The sequence below is a fragment of the Talpa occidentalis genome, unplaced genomic scaffold (assembly GCF_014898055.3).
Source record: "Talpa occidentalis isolate TD23 unplaced genomic scaffold, MPIMG_talOcc4v2.1 talOcc4.13, whole genome shotgun sequence".
NCBI lineage: Eukaryota > Metazoa > Chordata > Mammalia > Eulipotyphla > Talpidae > Talpa > Talpa occidentalis.
In genome coordinates this window covers 48,048,430-48,069,480 of record NW_023601322.1, presented here as the reverse complement: position 1 = coordinate 48,069,480, position 21,051 = coordinate 48,048,430, and the positions used below count along the sequence as shown (strand labels likewise).

The 21,051-nt window shown below is 36.7% G+C and overlaps 1 protein-coding gene across 4 annotated transcripts in view; it reads right to left on the bottom strand.

Moving 5' to 3' along the window:
* Nucleotides 1-21,051, bottom strand: part of PTPRM (protein tyrosine phosphatase receptor type M) — a 796,148-nt gene that overhangs the window by 270,779 nt on the left and 504,318 nt on the right. For all 4 annotated transcript variants that reach the window (XM_054694205.1, XM_054694203.1, XM_037508822.2 and 1 more), the window contains exons 10-11: nucleotides 13,154-13,355; nucleotides 10,307-10,409 (exon numbers count right to left, since the gene is read on the bottom strand). In XM_054694205.1, coding sequence (XP_054550180.1) covers nucleotides 10,307-10,409; nucleotides 13,154-13,355 — 305 coding nt within the window. The remainder of the gene's footprint in view (nucleotides 1-10,306; nucleotides 10,410-13,153; nucleotides 13,356-21,051) is intronic.

The following is a 21,051-nucleotide window of genomic DNA, read 5'->3' as shown; positions in this document are numbered from 1 at the left end:
ACTGTGCTAGCAGAGTGACTTGACCATGAAAAAGCTCAGTGGATATTTAGTAAATGAATAAAAACTGGATGAAGAATAGTCAAAGGTCAACCCTAAACCTCCTTATAACATTGTTCAGCATTTTAAAGAGCAAGGAGCTTAATGAGATACTATTAAGTACAGAGTGCTCCTACCACTTCCCATTGTGTAGAAAACACTCCCTGACTCCGGACAGGCCAGGCAAATACATTTCGGTAAAAGCTGAGAAGTGGATGACCAAGGACATAAAAGCAAAATCAAGTGGGATACAGTGATTTGAAAAATACTAGAATCCCTTTCTAAGCTTTCTACTTTCCACAGGTTAAATAATTCAGTACTAATTTAAAAACTAAATAAAGTAATAGTCACAAGCATAAATAGAATATGAACTTGATGAGAAAATTTTTGATGAAATAGAAGGCATATCAACATTTTCATGTGCTTTCATATTCTCATCATAAACAATTACTTTGTATATATTTGTAAGTGCTGGCTGATAATATGTTCTGGGGAAGAGGATGACAGAAAACAGCATCATTGCTGCATCCCAACTGCATCCCACCACTGCATCCCACCCCTAAAAAGGAAACAGGATCAAGAAGTACTGAAATGCCAGGAAAGTGGCCAGCTCCCTCTGGGTTGCTGCTTAGCTCTTCAAGCCTTAGCTGCTAAGTCAATACACAGAGTTAGATTTCACTCCCTGCCCCATAGCTGACTTAATCAGCCTCTTAGAACTTGTAATCTTTTCTCATGTATATAGGTGATTTTTACACTTTAAAAAAGTTAAAGTGAAGCTTCTATAGTCAAATCAATTAGTCTTTGTCAAAATTCCCAATGTCCTCTCTCCCTGTGGCTATTACTCTTAGCTCGGGATCCTTCTAGAAATTCATCCCTTAAACTCTCTGGGATCAATAATTGTGATTAGGAAGCTCAGCAGAGAGTAAATGGCATAGCAGTTTTGAGATTCATAAGTAAGGGATACATTGTTCAACTGAAGGCATTTGCAAGCTTTTGGCTCTCTGGGTTTATACTTTTAAATTATTCTACTGTTAACATTTACAGATGATTCACACAGATGGGGGGAATCAGCATTCAACTTTCTCTATTGTCATTGAAAGATGAGACCAACTTGATTCTACTTTAAAGCCTCACCCTCACAGAGGGCTGCTGGGCTGCTAGTAATTTGGTGGGAGATATTCAAAACTATTACCTCTCACCTCTAGGGAGGCTGTCACATAGGAAGTATGGCCCACCTGTGAATGACACTTATAGGCTTTCATGTAACCTGTCATCCTAGTTTCAGACATCTTTTCAGAGACAAAACGGATTCATATGGGCATAGAAGGGATGAGACATAGTGTGGGGGGAAAAATGGGTCTTCCTTGGCCCCAGCATATATCAGTCACAATCATTTATTCAGTATACCGATGGCAATTCTTTTGGAGTGGAAGAAGCACTTGCACTCTGGTTTTCAATAAACAAAGACCCCATGCCCTCTACTACCCCTGATCTTCCTTACATTTTTTCCCCTTACCTAAATCCCTTAAATGACAACTCTCTGCCTAAAGAAAAAGTCTATACTCCTTGGTAGTACAGAAGATTGTCCACATAGCAGTCAGGGCTCTTGATAGTAGGGGGCACTCTCTCAGTTGCAGTGGGCTAAGAGTGAGAGGGAGCCCCTGAAGTCTGGGTGTGGAGGAGTGAGTGCTTCTCCCACTTTCGATATCCTGGTTATTTCTGGAGGGCTGTTTTTCAGGTTTTCCTACCCCATTCGAGTAGTCAGTCCTCAGTTCTCTTCCAAGTGCAGTTGTCCCTTGCTAACATGGGCCAGCCGCTACTAGCTTACCATGTTATTTTATATATATATATATATATATATATATATATATATATAATTTTACATCATTTTTCATTTTTGCACAATGCATGCATTTTCATTTTGGTTATATTCCCCATACAATGCTTACATCATTTTTCATTTTTGCACAATGCATGCATTTTCATTTTGGTTATATTCCCCATACAATGCCCACCCCCCTTATTTTGACCCTAATCCCTACTCTCCTCTCCCCCACACCCTGTAGTGTGTCTCTGGTTTATAGTTGCTTGGTGATTTTGCTTTTTCTTTATTATAATTAGTTTTTTTTTCCTGGTCCCTTATTTAGGTTTTCTAAATTCCTGCTATGAGTGAGACAATCTGGTGTTCTTCTTTTTCTTTCTGGCTTATTTCGCTGAGCACGATCCCTTCCAGCTCTATCCATAGAGCTTCCATCTGATCCAGCAATTCCACTCCTAGGTATTTACCCAAAGGGCACAGAAACATTAATTCAAAAGGGCACCTCCACCCATATGTTTATAGCAGCACTATTTACAATAGCTAAGCTATAGAAACAGCCCAAATACCCAAAAATAGATGACTGGATCAAGAAGATGTAGTATAGATATGCAATGGAATATTACTCAGTAATCAAAAAAGATAAACTCATGCAATTAGCTCACCCTCTTAGATCGATCACAAGCTGGGACTTGAAACTAGGTTTAACTCCAAAGGGTATGTTCTTTCCCTATACAACGAGACTCCTTTTAAAAGTTAAGTCTACAATTTATGTGGTAGATAAAGCAGAGTAATTATTTGAATATCAGAATAGTTTCCTCCATATGTCAAAGGAAGAGAGATTCTACATATGTAAAAGACTGATATGACTAAAAGACTATGGTACTATTTGTATTTTAGGTCATATGATCTTGATTTAAATTATTGATAGGTTCAGTAGTTTCTAATTAATTTAGATCAGAGCATTATTTAGATCTAGAAATTATATCCTGATTTATAAAATGAAGCTACATTTACATTTATATTATACAATCTTTGTATGTTAAAGTAAACTTTAGATCGGGAGGTTTTACACTATAATTTTTTTCTTTTCCAAAATAATTTTGCCATTTCAGGAAGAGAATAAATAAAAGTATAAATGATAACAAATCTTTGTAAACAAGTTTAGCTGGTTCCTCTGAGCCAGGATTCAACTCTGGAACAAAACTATTCTGATTGAAAAAATAATTTTCGAGGGCCTCCCTGGTGGCGCAGCGGTTGAGCGCTGGGCTGTGCAGCTGCCCACAGCCTCTGCAGCTCCAGTTGGATCCCCGGCCCCCTGCGGGGGTCCGGTGTGACAGACCTCTCCTGCCGCCCGCTGCTCCCCTCAGCAGTGTACTTCGGTCCTTCTGCCTGTTCTGCTCCCTGCTCTGGCTCTGGTGAATTCTCTCACCCTCCCACGCTTCTGACTGTACCCAGTGCTTGTATAAATAAATAAATAAATCTTTAAAAAAATAATTTTTGGAATCTGGGGACTAACTTGCAACATGATCATGATTGAAGGAACATAAAATGGCACTTGAATCCCAAATATGTTTCTTTTAAAAAAGTGGCAGATCAGATTTTTTAAGAGTGAACAGAACATTAGAGTTACTTAAGCCAAGCAAGTTACATGTCTCACTGACATCACTGGGTGATCATACTATAAATTTTGCTTTTAGCGTGGTTATAAATAGAATATCAGTTTCTTTTTGCTTTATGGTTAAGTTTATTCGGCACAGCTAATACTATTAATTATCTAATAATTTGGGGGTCAACAGGATAATAGCCAACCTTTTTTAAGGGATGTACAGAGTTAGGAACATTCATTATCAACTTATAATTTCAGTTCCTAGAAATTTGCAAATGCATCAATAAAGAGATAGCCAGATGAATTTAAATATAAAAATGAAGTAGAGATATCAGAACTTATAGGAATTCTATTTATGATTTTGCTAGAAACAATTGTTAAATCCTGAATTTGTTTTCATGTAAAGTTGGATTTTTTTTTTTTATTACATCAGATTTGAGTAAATTGAAACATGAGAAGGAAAAGTTAGAGGACCAGGGCTGCTCAGACGAAAAGAAGTAATGCAAACCACTTACTGTTATCCTCCAAAGAATGTTAGAACAAAGAAAATAAGCCACAAAGGGCTAAACATGTCTGAAGTATAGTTTGGAATGTTTTCAAAAATATTATCTCATTTAATTCTCAGAAGAACCCCTACATACTGATTTGCTCAAAAGTTCCTTGCATGAAGGAAAAGAAATGGGAAGCCCAAGAGGGCATTATTAAAGAATGAACATGTCTTTCCTTCTACTTATAAATGTTAACAATCACATGAATTATAGCTTTTTAATTTTTTTAACTGATTCATAGTTCATATCAATCTTCTAAATTATAATCAACTTTAGGACAATGCCTGTAATTCCTAACCTAGGAATTTCTTACAACAAAATATATTATCATCTCCTCCTTGCCATTAATAATAATGATCTCCTTCCTTGCTTTTACTGCCAGAAGATTTGTTTCTCTGTCCTATCTGAGGTGACGGGCTTCATAGATTCCCTGACACACTCATGCTGAGTCCCATTAACAAAAACCACTGTGTGATAACCAGCTGAGGCCAGAGTGCAGGTGGATGGCCCACAAGGTGAATGGATCTCATTTCTCAGAAAGCTCCAAGATTAAACATTTTAAGTAAGTATAACAAATTTTCTTGAAATAAATGCAATTACTTTACTGCCTATTTATCCTCAATGGAATAAAACCTTGTCCTTTGCTTTATTCTAAGAATACAGCATGGATATTTCCAAGAACAAGGAGTTCAATAATGAAAACACTAGCATCCTTTAATCCATTCTTATTTTTCTATTTTTTACAAAAGAGTATTTGATGAGTAGTTTGAAAAAATCAGGAAATATTAGAAGTTAACAATGAGGCTTTAATATCCCAGCATATTTTCCTAATTTTTCATTATTAAATTTTCATTTTCCATATTTTCATTATGTAAAGCAAAGGAGCATAAGGAAAAAATGGTAGAGAGGAGTAAAAGACAATGCACACATTTCCAAAGTTCACCACAGTAAGGAATTAAAAGTAAAATCAATTTAATATAAATCTGCCCATATTATGAGAAATAAATTACTGATTTATTTATGAAAGTGAAGTTATATGAAACAACTTGTGCTTTTAAGATTAACAAAAAATGTTGAAGTCAGTTTTAGGTGTGGTTGCCATGGAAGAAGTCTTGAATAGCATCAATATAAATTAAGAGTTCATTTTTTCACTTTGTAAGAAATCTTAGAAAACTTTTAAAATTTTATATACATTTTTTTTTTTTTAAAGATTTATTTATTTATTTATACAAGCACTGGGTACAGTCAGAAATGCGGGAGGGTGAGAGAATTCACCAGAGCCAGAGCGGGGAGCAGAGCAGGCAGAAGGACCGAAGTACACTGCTGAGGGGAGCAGCGGGCGGCAGGAGAGGTCTGCGTGCCATGTGGGATCCTCCTCCGCTGGCCGGGGAGCAGCCGGGGATCGAACTGGCGCTGCACAGGCTGCGGGTAGCTTCGCAACCCAGCGCTCAACCGCTGCGCCACCGGGGAGGCCCATTTATATACATTTTTTTGAGGTAACATTGGTTTACAGCACTGTATAGGATTCAGAGATATAGGATCATATATTTTCTGATGTAAGTTACCACACCACACCCACCACGCAGTTAATCTGCCATATGGGTTAAGGCACCCATAACCTTTAACATTGTCCATCTCCCCCTTATCTTATGGGGACCTCAATTTTATAACCAGATTTCTAGGGTTTGTTTTGATTTGGTCTTGTATGACCCTTTGTTTAGCTTATCTGTATTTCCCCTATGAGTGAAATCATCAGGTATTTGTTTTTCTCCTTATTTATTTTACTTGGTATTATCCCCTCCAGTTCAATCCATGTGTCACAAATGACTAGAGTTCATCTTTTTAAGAGCTGCACAGGATTCCATTATGTCTACCTTCTTTATCATATGTCATATGTCATATGTCCTTGGGTACTTGGATTTTTTCTATAACTTGGCTATTGTAAATAATGCTGTCCTGAATGTGTGAATACACATATTCCTTTGAATTAGTGCTTTGGCTTTTTTTTTTTTTTTTTTTGGTAAATGCCCAGGAATGGAATTGCTAGATCATATGGTAGGCCTATTTTTAATATTTTGAAAAACTTCCATATCATTTTCCGGAGGAGCTGGACTAGTCTACATTTTCACTGACAGTGTACAAGGGTTGCTTTTTCTCCACATCCTTGCCAACACTTGTTGCTGGTCTTTTTTATATGGGCCACATGCACTTCATTATAAATGTTTTGGATAAATAAAATATTTATGCTTGCCTGTTACTAACAGGAAATGTTTCCTACCTCATCTACAATCATACTTAAATTACACTAGGGCATAAAATTTAAAAAGTAAGGTAAAATATTTCTTCTATTCTTTATGCCATCATTTCTTTTCCATTAATAAAGTAGTGAATAAATTTCCTATTTGTGTTAATATTTTGGCTCTGATTTTTAGCTAAGAAATTATTCACAAATTTGCTTGTAAAATATAAATTTTGAGGGAGCATTCAATTGCAAGGGTAATCATACTATAAAGAGGTTACCAAAGACAATGAAAGCATAGCATTAAAATAACTGGGGTACTAGAAGAACAAAATGGCACACATAAGTTAAAATTATATCCACACACTTAGGAATCAGTTTTAATGTTTCAGATGTTGATGTGATTATTGTCCATCTCCTACCCTATGGGCAGACAACTATAAATGTTTTCCCCACTCAGTAGATGCTCCTGAAGGAATGAATTAAAGAATAATTTGGCAACCTTTTAACAGTCCACTGAAACAAATATCAGAATGCTTAATTAAGTAACATATTAAGCACTGAAATTTAATTAAAAAGACACATAACTTCAAACCATTTAGGAACACATAAAAGCAACGATGTCCAAAGAACAAAAATGAGTCATTTGAAAATATCTTCACCCAAGGCTCAAAAACCTGATTATATCTTGAGCTATAAACCATTTGAAGGCATATGGTATCATTAACAAGGAAGATCACACACATAGTGTATATATATATATATATATATACATATATATGTATTATAGCATAAGTAAAATCAGTTTTAACTGTGCAAAAAACACAACAATTTGTGGAAAGCTCATTATTTAGAGCTGCTCATTTAATGGAAAATTATAAGGGTTTTCTTCATTCGATTGTGTCTGCATGAAGTGAACAGTGGAGAAGAGAAGCGAGAGAAGTGAGGTGACTCTAAGTAAAAGAAAATTAAGATTTTCTCTGTCTTAAAAAAAGAAAAAAAAAGAATCCAAGAACAGATGTTAAAATTCTCTCCTATTTACTAGTTTTATGGGTTGGTGTGACGGAATTTGTGTTCTTCCTGGCCATCTCAGAATTTAAATAATTTTATGTGACAGTTGATGTACTGATCAATAAAAAAAACAAGCATCATTTACATTGGAGTTTGTGCAATTTCAAGAATTTGCATTAACCAAGCTGAGTGTTTGTAGTGGAATCAATACACAAGCACCTTACTTACTGGATTGCATAAATGAAGTATGACTGAATTTTTCAACACCAATGAATATGGATTAAAGAAAAATCAAATCATTTGAAAGAATGAGTTTTGGAAACCACACAATGACAGGATTTTTGAACACACAATACTGTTCAAGATCCAGGAAAGAAAACAGCTGTTCACTTCCATTTCCCTCTTTCTTCTAGTATTTATCTTATCATTTGGGAAAAGCTTTCTTGTATAGCAGTTTGATTACATGTGTACTTTGCAAATTTCCAGATGTGTTCAAATGTTTTAATCTACATTATGGCTTTTTATTTTAGGACCTTATGATTCCCTAATCAGAGTTCTTATTTCTTCAAACATTAAGTGAAATTGAAATTTTTATATGCTCCATTTAGTTGGAGAGCATTTGAACATTTTTTTTGTAACCAAACTGGTCTTTTTACATATATTGGTCTTCTACCTACTCAATAGATAATCAGTCTCATTATGTAGTGGTATAATAAGGAATTCCTTGAAGAGCATATTAACTTTTCTGCAAAAAATAAAAATCCTTTGACAGGTGAGGTTGAGATAATTTCCTCTGTCAAATTTGTGCCAAGAAAATTTACCCATTTAAGACAAGCATCCTTCTAGTAAAGGTGATATTTGTAGTGAACTTCCCTTTAATACTTATGAACAGTGTCCAAAAAAATTGATCTTGAATCTAACATTATGGATTTAGATGATGAACATAAATGATAAATTTATTAATTTCAAGATGTTAGCACTACAGAAAAGGGGGTAAAAGGTAGAATGAAAAGTGATCCTGGCAAAGTTAAGGAAACATTTAGCCAATACCAAGATGATGTTTAATCAAGGAGAGTGGTACTGAACTTGGAAAACAGGTCAGTAACACAAGAGTGAAAGAGAGTGTGGCATCACAAACTGAAATCTTTTCAGAATTAGAAAGCTGGGACTGATGGAATGATGTAAGACCTGTGAAGAAAACCATGAATTTTGGACATTCTGACAAGCATTTGAATATGTATTTTTTGTAGACAGAAGAGAAAATCTGAGGATATCTGCAATGAACTAGGTAGTAAGACTCCAACACCTCCAAAATCAGTAGAACTAGGTAAAAGCAATCAACAACAAAACAGTGCTTTAACAGGCATATGCTAGAAAACAGGCACAGTAGCTTAAATTACAAGGGCCACTTTAAAAAGATAAAGGAAGGGGGAGAAGACAGATTCCCAAGAGATGTTATCTGTAAGTTTAGGCAGATCTGTGCAAAGATGGATAGAAATATCACTGGATGAGTTCAAAGAAAAAAATAAAACAAGAATAGGAAATGTATAAAGGGAATTTTTGTAAGAACAAAGTAGAATAGGGAGTAAATGCATGTTTTGGTGAAATGATTAGGATTTCAGCCTCTTTGCATTTGGAGGCATTGGAGGCACATTTGCCTTCAATTTTTATCGTGATGTTTCTGCAGAGTCTTAGGCAGAGTGTCAATTTTCATTTCATAATAATTCAGCTTTTGGAAAGAAAAAAGTCTACCTCATGGCCACAGGTACCCGTGGGTCTTGGACAGACATCTAACAAATGCATGCCTCTGGCCAGTCTGATTAGTGCAACCCCTCAGCACTACACACAAATCAACCTAAAGGTGCTGGATAGTGTCAATGGCATCCCTTTTGTAGCAGTAATAACATCTTAAATATAGAATAGAACTTTACATCTTTGCGAGTGTCCTCGCAAAGTGCATTTCAGTATGGCAGTCCTAAATCTCTTCTATGACTCACTATATTGATTAAGTCAACAGAATAAACTAGAAATTGTTTCATATAATTTTATAGGTTTTCAAAATAAAAATGTCTGTGATTTTACTCTAATTTGACTTCACTATCAATTAACATTATTCTGCCTTTACTCTTGAGTCTATGAACTGAGAATTATTTATGATTGTCCTATAATACTTTAGTGAAACTGTGAACAAATATAGCCAAGTTTCAAGAGGTTAATAAAATAAAAGGAACACGGAAACAAACAATCTTAATTGTGAATGTAAATGTTTCCTTAGAGTATGCTATTCAAAGTAACAGGTTATTTTGAAAGGAATCTATTCTGATAGTACAAAATATTTAAATCCCTCTGAAACAAGTAGAGATTTTATTTATATAGATTAATGAGCTTATGACAAGTTCACATTTAAGACTTATTCAGGCATTCCTTTGCTCCTTCCTAAAAAGAATAAATTTATTTTATTCATTCACTGTAAAAGTTACACTTTGTAATTCTGTAGCTATATAAATCATAGGGAATGAAAAATGGGGCCTCCATGCTAGTAAGAAACTTAAATCTGTTCAAATAAATGCTCTTTCCAATCATCTGTTTCTTTTAAAAAAATAATTATACTTCACATGTTTGATTGAGAAATTAACCAATTTCTTAAAAGGTAACTGACTTAAAACCGCAGAAAAACAAACAAAAAACAAAGGTCCATTTAAAGAATAGAGCTCAGAACAAAACCATCAGCTGCTCTTGGATAACCTAATTGCAGCAAACAATTACCTTTAGAAGTAAAGCCACATCCCAATAGACTGGGGCTTTTGTTCCTTATCTTCAAAGAAAACCCACTTGCATCAGAATCAAATTCTACACAATACTTGATCACCCCACATGAAAGCACTTTCCTTTTCCTCAGTCACTTCTTTTAATTAGAGCTAATAGAGATAGGGGTTTACACGCTGACTGAGGTTTCTAGCAAATCCCTAGAAAACACATTTGAGAAATTAATCAACTCTATTTTCATTTCCGTCTCTCTAGAGTCAGCCCACACCTCTTCTCCATACCTGACAGGTGCACCTCTGCTGTGTGCAGGTTTTAGCATGACTGTCACTGTGTTGTCAGTTTGATTCAAAGGTGTCTCAAGTTCATAAGCTGGCATGGAGGGTGCTGGGGAAAAATTCGTGAGACAGGAAACTCGTTACTTCTGGGTTATCTTTACTGTTTTCTTTCTACTTTCATTGACAAAGAACATTCCAAATACAGTGCACTTAGTTTATACTGCAGCAATCTGCTGACCATGAAAAGATTTTATATATCTGTCTTACACAATTATCAGAAGCAATGCTAAAACTCCTCCCTGCTGACTTCTTCAATCTTGAGTTTAAGTTAGGAGAGGCCCTATAAGGGGGATTGGAAGGATTTTAGTGATATTCTGTTTCTTGATATCTATGTTCATTAAATGGGTATAGTCTGCTCATAAAAATTCATGGAATTATATTATTCGTATCTGTGTACTTTTCTGTTATGCATTTTTTCAAAAATTTACTTTACAATGCATATTTAAGAAATAATTATTAAGATCATACAACTAAATATTAGCATTCCTTGATCTACATCAAGGTTTCCCATGTATGTACCAAAGGTCCATCCTGGGACTTGAGGGGCCTGTGGGGGCCGGGAAGCTTCCTGAAATAAGTGACCACTTATGAACTCTCAGGGGAAGAAGAACAGTGGAAAAAATATAAGAACTGAAGTAAGAAAGGCTTGGGGATGACATTTTGCTATGCTTTGTTTTAATCAGCATAAGAGTGTAGGCATGATAATTTTCTCTGTAGTTTGTTTACTCATCTTTCAAAATAGAAGAAACTACCTCTAGGATTTTTATGGGAATTCAAAGAGATAATAGATAAGGAGAGCCAGGCAAATATAATTCTGCAAATGTTAGTTCTCCTCCCAATGTGACTCCTATTTTCAAGGCTATTTCCTGGCATTCTTTGTTCTCTAGATTGTTAAGTCTTATTACAAAAAGATAACAACAGAGCTCTTCAGTAATTTGTCACTACCATAGACAAGAGAAATCACTTTATGAAGGCTGTGATGTGGGAGGGCACAAGGTCCTTTTACAACCCCTGGGTAGAATTACCTGATGAGAATGCTATTTCTTGCAAAATGGTTTTTAAATCTCTTATATATAAAATGCTTTTATGCAGAAGACATGGGTTATTTCTCAGTTCCATTTATTGGATTTTCTCAGTATTAAAAATTAACTCCAATTCTATTAAAAATTAATTCTAATTCATAAAATAGAATTACATTTTGTATAGAGAGCAGTTCTCTATCTTAGGTCCATGAAAGTAGAAAATAGGGACCCATAAACTACACATTTTTTAAATTATAAAAATCAAATAGTTTTTCTTGATGAGTCTGTACAGGCTCACTCCAACATCAGCTGTCTTTACTTTTGGATAGAACCGTATGAACATGGTGGGCTAACACTAATAAGACTCATATCAATCAGAATTTTTATCTGGTAAAAATGAATTATTTTTCTAAAAGAACATGCTTTTCAAAGTAATAATCTTTGAAATTTGATGCCCATATGGGAAAATGACAATAAAAGGCGGGGCTTAGAGGTTTCTACCTAGGCACATATTCCTCTTAAAGTCCGCAGGATATTTTATGCACCAGATAATATCATCTGAGTTGACATCCAGGATGAATTCACTTGAACCACATCATGCCAAATTTCTGATAGCAAGTCCACATTTTCTGATTTCAGTGACAGTATTCTTTCTACACATTGCACGATCCATGTCATTTTCCTAACTCTCCTAGGGACTTCCACCTCTTCCTTGACTCTCAACTTCTTATAATTGAGTGTTTTATATAAAACATCAAGTGGGTATTAAATTTTGACAGAAGTGTGTGCTCATAAATAAAACCTTGTGTCATGACAAATTATCATGTAAGTAATAACTACTTAAAAACAAAATTTCAAAGCTCCTCTCTCAAAACCTAGTAGAATGCTTATGGTGCAATAGTTGTAGCCCCTTCTTTTAATTCTAAACAAAAATTTACAAAAGTAGGAATGAGGGGAAAATCAGGCTATCTATAATTTTGCTAACTCAGATTATAAGAGTTACTTTACTCTCCTGCCTCCTGCTTGTCTATCCCCAACCAAGAGTCAAAGCCAAAACTCAAATACTTCACCACTCATACCCAAAGGGAAAAATGGAAAAAGAAAACGTCCACGGAATTGTATTTATTGCTGTTACATATCCCATACCAGATGGCAGCTCCATTTCCTCTAGTCTGAAGCACAAAGACATTTTCTGCACAGTTGCACATGCCCAGAAATATTTCTCAAATTATGTCTTTTGTTGGATGGTGTAATTGAGCCTCTAAGCAGAAAGCTGCAGGCCTTACATGCCTGGTACCACCCTCTGCTGTTGTCTTTTTCTTCAGGATGTGAAATTACTAATGGTGAAGGTCCTAAGAAAGGTTGAACCTTCTGGAAGTTGCCTTTCTGCTTAGCCCTCAATCAGTCATGGTTCATTACAGAGCTTTTTCCCAACTCAGCTGCTTTGGAAACTTAAAGGGGATAGGTTTAAAGAAAACAGACCCTTCTGCTGGTATCCAAGTCCTCTAATGAAAATTGTTCAAACAGTGGTACCCCCTAACACAGAAGGATCTTAAACTCCCAAATTATAAATATTTATAACATCTCACCTAGTTTTGGCTTAGGCTTTTTGTTGGGGATAGACAAACAATGTCTAATTTTCAGACACTGGAAAGTATTTATTTGAATTCAGTACCAGTTTGGGTGAGTTTTGCATACTTCACAATGAAAAAGGAATTGGAGCAAAAATGCCACTTCTGATCAAAGGCAAAATAAAGCATTATTGTAGTACCTGATATTTTGGTCGTAAACTGATTTGTTGCTGGAGGTCCAAAACCTTTAGCTGTGCTGGCTCGGATAGTAAAGGAGTAGGTAGTACCCGGATACAGTCCAAAAAACAGAAAATGGGTTTCGTTTCCCAGTTTCGAAACTCTTCCACTTTGATTGGATAAATCTATTTCTGGGTCAAAGGAACTGACTGCTTTGTAGGTGATCTGCAAGAGAATAAGAATGTGATAAAATATCTGGAGCAGATGGACCAAGACTGCATCTTTATCCAATAAACCTTTCTGATGTATGCACTGTCATACACTTTATAAGCTCTCTTACTCACTTAGACTCTTCAAATCCTGGATCCAGTGAAGGGGCACAGAAATTCAGTCTAAACTGTTATGAGTTATTACTTCTATTGGCAGAGGAACTTAAAAGTAAGTGCCTTAGAACACACAGGATGAGTTCAGGTTTAAGTTAATACCTTGGAGTTGTTTGCTTTAAAAAAATGTCATTTTGGGAAGCTACATTACAGTTGGCTTAAAACAAAATAACAAAACACACAACCGAACTCAAACAGATAAGCAGCTGACAAGGGTAAAGTCTCATCTCCCATCTGGTGGCCACAGTTTGATTTAGCATTGAATAGGATTATCCTCTTCTGGGAACAAGGTCATTTTTAAGTGTTTTCATGAATGCAGGCAAAGATGCAGGCTCCAAAAATAAATCCCAGACACATTTATGTTTGATAAGTAAATCTTAATGTGGTGTTCCTGGTGGATCACATTTGCTTTTCATTTTGAGGAATGCTGATTGATGAAACTTTCTGTCACACTGGAATTGTTCTACCCTGTACAGTTCAGTACAGTTGCCACTAGCCCTGTGGTTAAGGAGCACTTGAAGTGTGACATGTGAGCTTGTAGAATTGAACATTTTATTTAACTTTAATTGACCAAAATTTAAATTTAAATTGCCATGAATGTCAGGCATTCAGAGCATTTGGGTGAGTCTGTAATGTATGAGATTAAATCGAACATAGGTGCCTTTAAATTTTGCCTTTTCAAATGATTTTTTCAAAGAATTTCACTGTAAGTAGTTCATCAGCTACTCAAGAACGTGCATTTTAGTGGTGATTACTAACTTCCACTGGGTTGTAATGACATAATTTTAAAACATGGCATATCCAAAAGTTTTAAATTGCAAAACTAAGCTCTTTTCTTGCTTTTAAATAGGTAAACTTACTTATAATTTATGTGCATGAACACTAACACTGTTATTATACAGAGTGATAATTGACATTCTTTCTTCTTATATTTATACCATGTCATTATAATTAAGAAGACCTCTCTGAAAGAATATTTAGATTGAATCAACTAAGCTTTGGCAAGAAAATGTCTGCTGTATATATTAATCATTGCAGTGCTCAGCACGCTGAGCATTGGCAGCATATCTCCTGTTAACCCTCTAGTAGTCTTCCCTCAGATGACTCCAGGTCATGTCAAGAGATCCGACCATGTCTACTACCCAGCTGCCTGCTGTACTGGGACTTGGGCGGCATCACCGCTGTGTGCTTAGCTGATGGCCTTCTGATATCCCCAGAGAAAAAAGTAGTTCAAAGACGATGGCCCATCTAGGCTGCAACAGCTTAATTTCTCCCCCTCAGTTTATTCATTCAGTCACTCAAAACATATTCACTGCATGCCTCTAATGTAGCAATCACTGTGCTCTGAGCTAGGGGTTCATATGGTGATTCAGAAGTGGTACCCTCCAGTGTGGTAGGGGGGAAGCTGTCCCACAGTTACAGTAAAGCACAATTAAAATAAGGACTTGTATTGCCCACTAGGGCTAAACTAATGTTGTTCATTTATTACTTCACTAAAAACTTCAATGGGACGTAAATACAGGACACAGTTCACACTCCCTAGCTTCCAGTTTAAGCTCTGTCTCACCTTCTGCTGTCAAAGTTGTTTCTGAATGCTTGGACACTATATTACCTATGATATTATGTTACCTTCTGTCCTGGTTACATATGTTTGCCTTATAAACACTTACTGGCCTTTTCTGATGTTGCCTTTGCTCACAAACATTCATCTACCTGGAACATGATAGGGTGACCTCTGTCTCATTTTTTACAACCACTCAGATTTGCTCCTTTCATTCAAATGTCGGTAGATTGAACACTGACACTGCAAACTGCGAGCCCTGAAGTAAGCAGGTGCACACAGGCCCTCCCCTCAGAGAGCTAGAATGTAGACAGGGGAGGGTGGAGCTGGGGAGATAGATGGTAAGTAAAGTCATGATTTAAAAACCTTAAGTTCAATAGAAGAAACAAACAAGGAGTTGAAAGAAAGAATAATGTGCAGATAGGGGCTATATCCATGATCACTTAGAATGGCTGAGGAAGTGTCCACTGAGGACAGGTCATTTAGACAAGGCTTGAATTTTGTGAGGGAGAAGCCATGTCAAGAGTTTGAGGCAGAACTGCCTGGATTGAAGGTGTGAAGCAGGAGCACTGTAAATGGACTCAACCAAGGCTGTGGTGCAGCCCAGTTAGTGACATGAGTGTGGTCCTGGAGGTTAGAGAAGTGGGCAAGGAAAATACTGTGCAGTGATCTGCACTTCAAGGTAATGCATAGGTACATGTAACAGGGAGCCTTTGAACATTTTTATGTGTGAAAACAAAATGATTTGATTTGCTTCATAAAAAGATCACTTTGGCTGCCAGGTGGAAGACTGGTTTGATTGAAGGGGACAGTAAAGACTGTAGGGAAACCACCAGGAGCTCCCTCAGAGATCATGGCATAAATGTGTAACACACGAGAGAGAATATAGTGGCTTGAACTAAGGCTGGGGCAGTGAAGAGAATAAGAAATGGAAAGGATGACATATTTTAGAGACAACGTGGGCAGAACTCAGTGATCAACTGATTATGGGAAAAAGAAGAATCAAGGAAGAGGTCCCATGAACTGTACTTGAACAAAAGATGACACTGCTTCCTAAAGTGAGATTGGATGAATGAGAATAAACAGATGGATTGGACTGTGTACTTATCAAGTTTTAGATGTCTATCAACACGGACATGCTGTGTATGACAGAGCTGGGATCTGAAATGCCAGGTCAATAATAAAGACTTGGGGGAGATCAGCATTAAAATACTATTGTTTAGAAATAGATAAGGTCAACAGGGAAAGCATTTTAGGGAAAACACTGATATTTATTTATTTATTAAGGATTTATTTATTTATTTATTTATACAAGCACTGGGTACAGTCAGAAGCACGGGAGGGTGAGAGAGTTCACCAGAGTCAGAGCAGAGCAGGCAGAAGGACCAAAGTACACTGCTGAGGGGAGCAGCGGGCGGCAGGAGAGGTCTGTGCGCCATGTGGGACCCTCACCCGGTGGCCGGGGATCAAAGTGGTGCTGCAGAGGCTGCGGGCAGCTTCGCAACCCAGCACTCAACCGCTGCGCCACCGGGGAGGCCTGAATACACTAATATTTAATAAAGAATAGAGGAGGGTCTCCCCGGTGGCGCAGCGGTTGTGCGCTGGGTTGCGAAGCTGCCCGCGGCCTCTGCGGCGCCGGTTCGATCCCCGGCTGCTTCCCAGCCACTGGAGGAGGGTCCCACATGGCGCGCAGACCTCTCCTGCCGCCCGCTGCTCCCCTCAGCAGTGTACATCGGTCCTTCTGCCTGCTCTGCTGCCCGCTCTGGCTCTGGTGAATTCTCTCACCCTCCCACGCTTCTGACTGTACCCAGTGCATGTATAAACAAACCATCAAATAAAGAAAGAAAGAAAGAAAGAAATAAAACATGCCTCTATTAAAAAAAAAAAAAAAAAGATCTAAAAAAAAAAAAAAAAAGAATAGAGGAGGAAAAGCCAACAAAATAATCAGAAAATCAGGAAGAGCAAAAGAGAGTTCTGTTTCAGAAATTAAAAGACAAATAAGGCCTCCCTGGTGGCGCAAGGGGTTAAGACACAACCAATGAAGCTTGCCACAGCCACTGCAGCACAAGTTCCATCCTTGGCCAAGGAGATACCCATAATGCACAGCAGACCTCTCCTGACTCTCCTGCATCTCCCCTCAGCAGTGTATTTCAGTAGATCTGCCTATTCTGTTCCCCTCTCTGTCTCTGGTGAATCCCCTCACCACCCACAACTCTGGCCTGTACCCCAGTACTTCTATGTATAAATAAATAAATCTTCTAAAAAAAGGCCAAATAAGTGTTTTAAGAAGAAAGTGTTTTTAAAGATGCTGCTGACAGTTCAGGTGAGACTGGAATAAAAATGTGTCCATTTGTCTCAAATCAGACTTCCCATCTTATGCATCTGTAAAGCCTTCCAAAATCTGGCCTTCCAAATCTGATCCAGCAGTTACTGGATTAGCTGAAAGCCTACTTCTGTGACTGTTAATAAATGCATTTGAAAGTAAGTCATGAAATGCTATAAAAGCCCATGTTATCTTAAATTACGATTTAAATATGCCAAAGGAATTGAAATTTTTCACATAATTGTGTCTTCTTTCTGAGGAGTGACTGATGTCTTACTCTTCTTTCTCATCCCACTGTGATCAGTAAATATTTGGCATTCAGTATTTAGTTTCTAAAAAGACTCCTGGGGAGAGCAGGTTTGTGTATGTGCTCACATAAATGCTCAGATGAAGGCACATAGAATGTATGCTCCACTGGCCCCGCCTGTAAAGCAAAAAGCTAAAAGATTTGTTCCACTAGGGCTGATGGGCTTGTACCTTACCTGCTTACAGCCAAAGAGTTGCAGGATAGCTAGACAGCTCTTTAACAATTTGATACAAATTATAGGTCTTCTCTTCCCCTCCCATAAAGATGCACAAACACATTAATTCATACACTTTTAAAAATTATGAATCTTCTCCTTCTCCTCTAGCAAGTGGACACAAAATGTTCAAAAGTCCATGGATCCCTGACAAACTCATGCAGAAACTTGAGAGTTTTTTTAATATTGGGAATTTTAATAAAGTTCCTCAGATAGAGGGGCAATTTAACTTTAAAATTCTATTTCCTGCCAGAGTTGATAGTCAATAAACATCAGTTCACAAGAGTCGAGTTCTAAAAAAGTTCATCTAAATGCACCTCTGTGTTCAAACCCAAATGCAACATGTCCTTTTGTCGTTAATTTTTTCATTTGTTCATTTAATAGAGATCTATTAAGCCCCACACTGTGGAAAAGCAGCTGCATCTCCCCCAGAAGGACTGTCTGAGACTATCCTCTCACATTGCATCAGTGGATGAGGTCAAGGTAATTTTCATGAGTTCTCTGTAGACACTGATGTTCTAGTGTTGGAGCTAGGTGATTTTATGTGATGCCCCAAGTCAAAAGCAAACTGTCCCATAAACAACATATGTGGGGGTTAGATAGGTGAGATGGAGTCAACAACTGCTTATATTAGATTTGTATGCAATTACTTGGTATATATTCTAGAACTATCTTTCCCTCCTCTATCTACACTCTCATATTCTACGCTGAAAGAGTCATAGAGAACCAAATGGAATAACATGCAATTTTTGACCATGAAGGGAGTCAAAATCTTTTAGGAAGTTTGAATAGACTGTAATTGCAGTTGGTATTAAATATAATCTTTTAATGAAGGTCCAAGCAATCAAAGTTAATGAATAATTAAATCTGATTTCAGGGGAGGAAGAGTCTCGGATAATTTGGGAAAAATTATAATATTTCAACAAAATTCTGGAAGATGAGCAAAAGTACATGGGGGGAGGGCCTCCCCGGTGGCGCAACGGTTGAGTGCTGGGCGGCGAAGCTGCCTGCAGTCTCTTCAGCGCCGGTTCGATCCCGGCCGCTGGCGAGGGTCCCACATGGTGCGCAGACTTCTCCTGCCACCCGCTGCTCCCCTCAGCAGTGTACTTCAGTCCTTCTGCCTGTTCTGCTCCCCACTCTGGCTCTGGTGAATTCTCTCACCCTCCCGCGCTTCTGACTGTACCCAGTGCTTGTATAAATAAATAAATAAATAAATAAATAAATAAATAAATAAATAAATAAATAAATCTTAAAAAAAAAAAAAGTACATGGGGGGCATGAGGAGAAAGAAGGACATAAGGAAAATCAAGATGTGATAATTCAGAAGATTATGTGAGAAAAGGAAATTTCATATCATAGTTCATTAAATTCTTGGAAAAAATAAGGAAAGAAATAGTAATAAATATAAATTGGGATTAAATCACAGATGGCCTTGAATATCGACACCAAATTTATTAACATGGATCCTAACACTTTTCTATGCTATTACCTATCTCAGTCAATAGTAATTAATGAAACCAGTTATCCAAGCTTGAGAGCTTGGGGTGTCTTCAACTCCTGATTCATCAATGCTGTCCCCCAATCAGTTGATAAATTTGGACTATTTTACTTTACTACGTGCCTGAGTAACCCTGTATTTTAGTCTTCACATACCAAACTGACTTGCATTTGATATTTGATTCATTACTGTATAGTCAGCCACAGATAGGACTGTTACTTCTATTAGGAAGGGGCAAGACCTTTTATACTTCTGTCTTCTTTCAATACCATAAGCATACTAAATTAAAAAAATAAATATAGGCTTGTGGATATGTTAGTCTTGTGACCAAGAGAAGTGTTTACTCACTAGACAATGAAGAGCTCTATAAAGTTAGTGAGGTAAAATGAAGAGTCATATGTCTATTCATGACATTTGGGAGCATTAGTGACTGAAAACTTCCAAAACTGACTTAATATGCAGTATTTAAATTTTGAAAAATACTCCAGATTGCCTACAAAAGAGGCTGCAAGTATGCTTTCTCATTAAAGGTTAGGTATACACACATTTCCCCAAACCACTGCTTAACACTTGGCAGTATACATGCTTTCTGTGGCACTTATTTTATTGCATTTTTTAATCACTAGTAAGGTGAGTCGGGTATCTTTCCACATGCTTATATCATTTAAATACTATTCATTATTTTTCTCCTGTTATTCTTTGTTAATTTTTTTTCTAGTGGCCTGTTTTGTCTGTTTGCTAAAATTTTGAAAATATCTTCTCCAAGTCCTCTGTATGCATTTAAATTTTCTTTGTAGTATAATCATTCAGAAATTTAAATTCTTATATAACCAAACACGTCAATTTTTAATGACTTTTTGGTTTTATGTCAAGCTTAGAAATATGTATTGCACAATGTCATCCTTATTTTTCTTACAGTGTCCTGATAATTTAATTACTGTGTTTAGATCATGAGTTTGGTATTCATTTCTGTGTGATGTGAGATGGCAGTCTTTCATGGCATGTTATTCTTGCAATAAAATGTTGGGTTTGCTAACATTTATAAAATGTTATCAATTTTTATTCATCAGTGAATATGCATTGATGCCTTGTAAAATTTTGGAAGGGCATGTACATAGCTGTTAAATGAAATTAGGGAGCAAAGATATTTTATTGTGAATACTTTTGTACCTAAATTATTTTAGACAGAAACATCATAGTTATAATTTGATAAAATAAAAATGTTGATAGTTATCAAATGGCTGACTGGAAAGTACAGTTTGAAAAAAGTCACAGCCAGAACGAAGGTGGGGAGAATAGAAAGGAAAGGCTAATTTGAGGAGGCAGAAGATGGAATTAGGAGATCAAAAAAGAACAGCAAAGAATCAGAGCAGAAGAATGCTTTAATGCTATAAATTGGTATAACTTCCAGAATAAAATGACACTGACATGATTTTCCAATCATGAATGGCTTAGCATATCTTTCATAAGTAGTAAAGTGGGAACTCAGAATAACCTGAGCCCATAACATACTCATTTACAACACCTACACCATTCAATCTGTTTTTAATTCTCACCTATGAACTATCCCCGTGTGTTTCCTTTCCTAAAGAATACCTGTATTCTTACTAAATTTTTGTTCAACTTTGATAACTT